The sequence below is a fragment of the Macrotis lagotis genome, chromosome 2, assembly GCF_037893015.1.
Source record: "Macrotis lagotis isolate mMagLag1 chromosome 2, bilby.v1.9.chrom.fasta, whole genome shotgun sequence".
Taxonomy (NCBI): domain Eukaryota; kingdom Metazoa; phylum Chordata; class Mammalia; order Peramelemorphia; family Peramelidae; genus Macrotis; species Macrotis lagotis.
The window spans coordinates 187,093,909-187,100,692 of NC_133659.1; the positions used below are offsets into that span (position 1 = coordinate 187,093,909).

Below are 6,784 nucleotides of genomic sequence, written 5' to 3' on the forward strand. Positions count from 1 at the left end.
TAGGCAAATAAAAGAGGGGAGGACATTGTGCAGAATGGGGACTGATGATATAGAGATGGGAGTCAGTAGAATAGGAACCAACTAGAATGGAGACTATTATGGGGATTGGCAACAATGTTGGCGAGATAGGGCAGGTGGTTGGTGAATATGTCTTTATGGCCAGGATCCCTTGAAACAGAGAGATCCACTACTGGACCTTAGTGGGAAGATGGCACTGGGGGAACAGAAATAGCAGAGAGATGGCCCCAGGATGGAGTTGGAAGAAGTTGTCCATCCTTCTCCACGGTCTGACATTAGCTCAAGTTGAAACTGAAGGGCCGGTGAAATAAGCACTAATGGGAGCTGACTCATAGCCAGAGGACGCCATCTGTCACAATGGAGTCTGGGGAGGGGAATGGCAGTTTCCCTGTTTATCAGCCTGGGGCCTCGGAAAACTAGAGTTGTGAGCCTGAGTCAGGGAAGACTGGGTTTATGCTTCTTTCTCTCTCTGTCTTAATACTCCCTTAGCAGGTGGGAGTTCCTGAATGGGAAAAATGGCAGACCTGGGAGTAGACCCAGGAGGTGAATAATCCAGGAGCTGGGAGTTGCCTAAGACCTCAGGGGTGTTGAAATTCTCAAGAGAACGGGGAGTCAGCAAGAGGCTCAGGCACCTCCCTCCCCAGTTGGGTATATAAAGTCTGGAGCGACACAAGGCAGCATCACTCATCCTTTTCAATCCTTTCTGAATTCTCTCTCTCTCTGAAAATCCTACTCTCTCTCTTGATATCATGTCTTCCTGCAGCAGACAGTTCACCTCTTCCAGTTCCATGAAGGGCTCCTGTGGAATTGGAGGTGGCTCCAGCCGTGTCTCCATGCTGGGTGGTGGCTCCTGCAGAGTCCCTAGTGTCTATGGGGGCTCAGGTTTTGGGGGCATGTCAGTGACAACCTCCCGCTTCTCCTCTGGAGGGGCCTGTGGTCTGGGAGGAGGCTATGGTGGAGGCTTCAGCAGTAGCAGCAGCAGTGGCTTTGGAGGGGCCCTAGGCAGTGGTTTTGGTGGAGGCTTTGGAGGTGGAGCTGGTTTTGGTGGTGGCTATGGTGGTGGTTTTGGTGGTGGTTATGGAGGTATGGATGGCCTTCTGGCTGGTGGGGAGAAGGTGACCATGCAAAACCTCAATGACCGCCTGGCTGCCTACCTGGAGAAGGTGAGAGCCCTGGAGGAGGCCAATACAGATCTGGAGGTGAAGATCCGAGACTGGTACCAGAGGCAGAGACCAAGTGAGGTCAAAGACTACAACCCCTATTTCAGGACCATTGAGGATCTCAAGAACAAGGTAGGCCTCATTTAGTACTCCTACCTGTCCCATCTAATCTCAGTCCTGGGGTGTGGAGTAGAACTGAATATAAATGGACAAACATGTAGAGTATAAGAAATGATAGACTTGTAAATGTAGATGTAGAAGAAACCTCAGTAGCTACTTGGGCTTTTATTTTTTCATATGAAGAAACTGAGTCCCAGAAAGATGAAGTAATTTGCCATAGGTAATAAAGTAGTAGAACTGAGATTTGAACCAGGCTGTCTCACTTTGTATCCAAAGCTTGTTCTACTATACTGTCTTTCTGTTTCCAAGTAGGGAAAAATAAATGACCCAGCCCCTATGAGCAATAGGGAGTTGTATCTTTTCTCAGTGGGAGAGAAGATGTCTGCCAGTCATAGGATCATCAATTAAGAGCTGAAAGGGACCCTCTAGACTAGTTAGTACAAGTCTCTTATTTTACAGATGACTTTGGGAAAATCGTTTAACTTCTCATATTTTCATCTATAAAATGAGGAAGGATTTGAACCTAAATTTTATTGATTCCAAGTTGAGCACATCTTATATATTGTTTTTCATCCATTTTTAAATGCTCAGGTACAAGAAAGGTGGGAAGGAGAGGAAATATGTTGGTCTAGCCTCTCAGAGCATCTCTAGTTATCTGAAATAGCTTAGCCTTGAGCTTGGAAGAAATGAACATTTTTGATCTGGAGGAGATTGTATCCTGATGCTTCCTGAATTTTCAATGTGTGACTGAGGCTTTCCCCTTCTGACCCCAGAAAAATAGGTCATTCCTGAATTTGGGGATGGGTGGTCAGCAGAGGAGACTGATAGACTTTGAGGCTGATCCTGCCTTGCTGGGTTATTTTCCCTACCTAGATCTTAACAGCTACAACTGATAATGCCCAGATTGTACTGCAGATTGACAACGCTAGGCTGGCTGCTGATGACTTCAGAAACAAGTGAGTAGAAGATTGCAGTCAGTGGAGGTTAACATCTGTGAAAACACAGAATAGGTGATAAGAGGTGACTGCTCTGGCAATTTTTAAGACCTGGGGAAGGACGAAGTGAACAGAAGGATCTGGGCAGCTCCTGAGTGATTACTTGCTTCTTCTCTCCTCCCCATCCCAGATATGAGCATGAGTTGATCCTGAGACAGACTGTTGAGGCTGACATCAATGGCCTGCGCAGGGTATTGGATGAGTTGACCCTGGGCAGAACTGACCTGGAAATGCAAATTGAAAGCTTGAAAGAGGAGTTGGCTTACCTGAAGAAGAACCATGAGGAGGTGAGGCCTCTGACCCTGGTCAAGGTTGGGATAGGGGGACTGGGGGAAAGTTTTCTTTTAGGTGAACCAGCTTCAGTGTGTGTGAGTTTTTTTAATGTTATTTTATTTAATTTTTTCAATTCCATGCAAAGATCATTTTCAATATTCATCTTTTTGTAAGCTTTTGAGTTCCACACTTTTCTACTTACCTCCCTTCCTGCCCTCTCTTCATGACAACGAGTAATCTATTATGTCATACATGTACAATCAAGTTTAGCATATTTCAGTATTAGTCATGTTATAAAAGAAGAATCAGAGCTAAATGGAAGAAAAGCCATGAGAAAAAAACCATAAAACAAATTTGAAAGCAAAAAGAGTATGCTTTGGTCTACATTCAGACTCCATAGTTCTTTCTCTGAGTGTGAGGGCCTTTTCCATTCTTCTTGAGCACTGTCCTGTTGAGAGAAGTTGAGTATTATAGCTGATCATCATGCATGAGAGTTGTGAGGATAGGGAGAAGGTGCAGTTAATAGTCAAGAAGGGGAGTCTGGCCATCCCCATGATGCAATGCACAGCTAACCAAGTCTCTCTTCATCTCTAGGAGATGAATGCTCTGCGGGGTCAGACCGGTGGCGATGTCTCTGTGGAGATGGACGCTGCTCCTGGGGTCGACCTCAGCCAAGTGCTGAATGACATGCGTGCCCAATATGAGCAAATGGCTGAAAAGAACCGCAGAGATGCTGAGACCTGGTTCTTGAGCAAGGTGGGTGCCAGTTCTTCTTGAACCCTCTGGAGACAGAGTGAACCTACTTCAAAAAGCCTTTCTCTCTGCCTCCTCTCAAACATCCTGGCTTTTTTTTTCTGCTTTTAGACAGAGGAGCTCAATCGGGAAGTAGCCACCAACAGCGAAATGATCCAGAGTGGCAAGACTGAGATCTCTGAGCTGAGGCGAACCCTTCAGACCCTAGAGATCGACCTGCAGTCCCAGCTCAGCATGGTAAGTGAACCAGCTCCTAGTATCATGGGTCATTGAAGACATTATCCTTTTCTACTCAGCCCCTAACTTTGTAGGGAAGGACACTGAAGCTCAGGTGGGTACAGCCCTCTTTGAAGGTGACTGGAGACTCATTGCAATTCACCTCAACTCAATAGGCAATCATGGAGTGGTAGGCACTGGGCTAGATAATTCTGGAAGAAAGACAGAAACAAAAACAATTCTTGTACTCAAGGGGTTTATGAAGGAGATCTTGTTTAAATCCACTACCTAAAACCTCCAAGGAAGTCTTATTTGAAGTAGTAAATAGTAGATCTGGGATACAAATCTAAATCTTCTGATATCAAATTCTGTACTCCTGTAGTAAGTGCTTGTTAAACACCTTTTCATTCATCCATCCATCTATCTACCTATTGATTCATCCTTCTAGATTCCTCCCTCCCTCCCTTTCTCTCTTTCCCTCCTTACCTTTCTCTTTTTCTTTCTTTTTTTCTTTCTACCATTATTACTTTTCTATCTTCATCACTATCACTCTCAATAACAACAACATCCCCTCACAGATTTTTTTTCCTTTATTTTATTTTCATAACACTGCCAAAGAGTAGGTAGGGGAGATACTTTTAGTTCCATTTTATAGATGAAGAAAAAAGCAACGTGTGGAAAGGTGAGGTCATTTGCTTCAGATCCACACATATTGGAGGCAGAATTGAGTTGGAACTAGAATTTCATGCTCCTTATCAGTGGAGGGGATCCCACTATTACTGAATTCTTTGTCTTCTTTTCTCTCCTTCTCAGAAAGCCTCCCTAGAAAACAGCCTGGAAGAAACCAAAGGCCGCTACTGTCTGCAGCTGTCCCAGATCCAGGGGCTCATTGTCAGCGTTGAGGAACAGCTGGCTCAGCTCCGCTGTGAGATGGAACAGCAGAACCAAGAGTACAAGATTCTCCTGGACGTAAAGACCCGTCTGGAGCAGGAGATTGCCACCTACCGCCGCCTGCTGGAGGGAGAGGATGCCCAGTGAGTGGCCTAGTCCCTCTCAGTTTGTCTCCCCCTTCCCCCTTCCCCCTTCCCCCTTCCCCCTTCCCCCTTCCCCCTTCCCCCCTTCCCCCCTTCCCCCCTTCCCCCCTTTCCCCCTTCCCCCCCCCCTTCCCCCTTCCCCCTTCCCCCTTCCCCCTTCCCCCCTCCAATCTATCCTGAATTTCTTTTACCCACAATACCTTATTCTAACAGTTGTACTTTTTCCTTTGCTTGCAGTCTTTCTTCCCAGGTTTCATCTGGCCAGTCTTCTTACACCTCTCAGGAAGGTAAGGTCCTCTCATTTCTATCTGTACATTTGAATCTCCTTTTAAAGTCTATTGACTCATAGGACATCTGAGTTGGAAGGATCCTTGGGCGGTCTGGTGAAATCTACTAATCTCTCCTCAGAATAAAGTTATGAAATGCATAAAATACAGAAGATAGCAAAGAAAACCAGTCATGTTGAAATATTCAAAATATTCAAATATTCAAAACTATTAAAAAAAACAACTCATGGACCTCAGGTTAAGAACTTCTGATTCTGGTCTAGTCTCTTCATTTTACAGAAGAGGAATCTTGAGTTTTAGAGAGATGAAATGAACTCTTTGATGACAGTGACTAAGGGACAGAGTTGGGACTCAAACTGAGTTTTCTTGACTATTGGTCCAATGATCTTTCCTCTTCTAGGCCTTCCCCCTCATTTTACTGAGCCCAGATGGGCACTGTTCCCTTTGGGGTGGTAGGAAAAGGGCTTGTTTAAACATATTTTTTTCCTGAGCTTCTGAGGAAGGCTTCCAGAGAGAAGGGGGCCCTGCATTGCCTTTTCTCTACACAGTCCCTACTTCAAACTCTGAATCTATGGACTTCTCACACTTTTTATCCTCTTCCTCTTGTAGGGTACTCTGGGCGCCAGACCCGCCCCATCCTCAAGGAGCAGACTGTGTCCATCACCCACAGCCAAAGCCAAAGCCAAAGCCAGCGTTCTAAGCACTAATCTGTGCTCCTTGCCATAGCTGGACCACAGGCATAGTCTGCTGTTCTTCATCCTGGCCCAGCCAGTCACTCTCACCTCCTGATGGTAGAGAGTGTCTGACCTCTAGGGCTCCTGGACCTGGGGACTTCTGTTGCTTTATTGCATTCCCACTTTATTTCTCTTTTCCCCAGAGTACAACCCAGTTCTTTCTTCCTATGTTTTTCCAATAAAGCTGATTTTCTGGTTATTGCAAACTTTAGTTTGATTTTCATTATTGAGAATGGGAGAGAAGGATGGTGGGTAAGGTTCACTTAGATCTATCAACTAGCTAGTACAGTTGGAGTCAGAAAAACTCATCTTCCTGAGTTCAAATCTGACCTCAGACACTTACTAGCTGTGTGGCTCTGGGCAAGTCATTTAACCCTGTTTGCCTTAATTCCACATCTGTAAAATGACCTGGAGAAGGAAATGGTAAACCACTCTAATATCTCTGCCAAGAAAACCCCAAATGGAATCACAAAGAGTCAAATATGACTGAACAGTAACAATCTTGTCATTCAACTACTTATTGATGGGAAGAAGTTGTATGGGTGACCCAAGTGAACATCACCCTTTGGGTAAGACTGCCCCTGGTACAGGGTGGCAGTTTATGTTTGGGGCAAAGTATCTACCTGACAGGGAAACTCACAAAGTGGGTGTGTGTGACCTTAGTCATCTCTTCACATGATGATGATGATGGTGGTGGTGGTGGTGGTGGTGGTGTGTGTGTGTGTGTGTGTGTGTGTGTGTGTGTGTGTTATAGATTGGTATTTATACTAAATAGGAGCCTCTTCCTTTCATTCTACCTACCACCTCCCTGAAACAAATCTCAGATCCCCTAAAACAGGGGTCTCAGGGAAATTAATACTATCCTAGTGGTCATATCTTAGAGATCAAGATTAAAACAGCAGAGTAAGTGAGTGTTCCAGCTGGAAGCACATCTAGAAGCATGTCCACTTTTTTTCTTTAGATAAGATAGAGGATTACAGAATTTAGAAGTGGACCTACAATCAGTTCAATTCTCTCATTGGAAACTGAGGTCTAGAGAAAACGGGTGACATGTCCACCTAGAAAAGGTCTTCTGGAACTGACTCAGGTTTCCTTATTCTGAGGTCCAGATCTGAGTCACAGAGAGTACTTTCTCAGGTGTCATACTCAGATCACAGTAAGCCTGATCATTTAGTGAGTCAGCCTGTATTCCTT

At 45.0% G+C, this 6,784-nt stretch overlaps 1 protein-coding gene across 1 annotated transcript; it reads left to right on the forward strand.

The window, feature by feature from the left end:
- Positions 1-715: 715 nt before the first annotated feature.
- LOC141511326 (keratin, type I cytoskeletal 16-like) lies at positions 716-5,785 on the forward strand. Its single transcript, XM_074220547.1, has 8 exons — positions 716-1,310; positions 2,172-2,254; positions 2,424-2,580; positions 3,161-3,322; positions 3,431-3,556; positions 4,349-4,569; positions 4,807-4,856; positions 5,466-5,785. Exons 1-8 carry the CDS (start codon positions 768-770, stop codon positions 5,561-5,563), a joined length of 1,440 nt encoding a protein of 479 aa, XP_074076648.1. The 5' UTR covers positions 716-767; the 3' UTR covers positions 5,564-5,785.
- Positions 5,786-6,784: the final 999 nt, after the last annotated feature.

Excerpts from the sequence above, each read along its gene's own strand:
- LOC141511326 (XM_074220547.1), top strand. The coding sequence starts at position 768 with ATGTCTTCCTGCAGCAGACAGTTCACCTCTTCCAGTTCCATGAAGGGC. Across the intron at positions 3,323-3,430 it reads AGACCTGGTTCTTGAGCAAG|ACAGAGGAGCTCAATCGGGA; the intron begins GTGGGTGCCAGT and ends TTCTGCTTTTAG. Across the intron at positions 4,570-4,806 it reads CTGGAGGGAGAGGATGCCCA|TCTTTCTTCCCAGGTTTCAT; the intron begins GTGAGTGGCCTA and ends CTTTGCTTGCAG.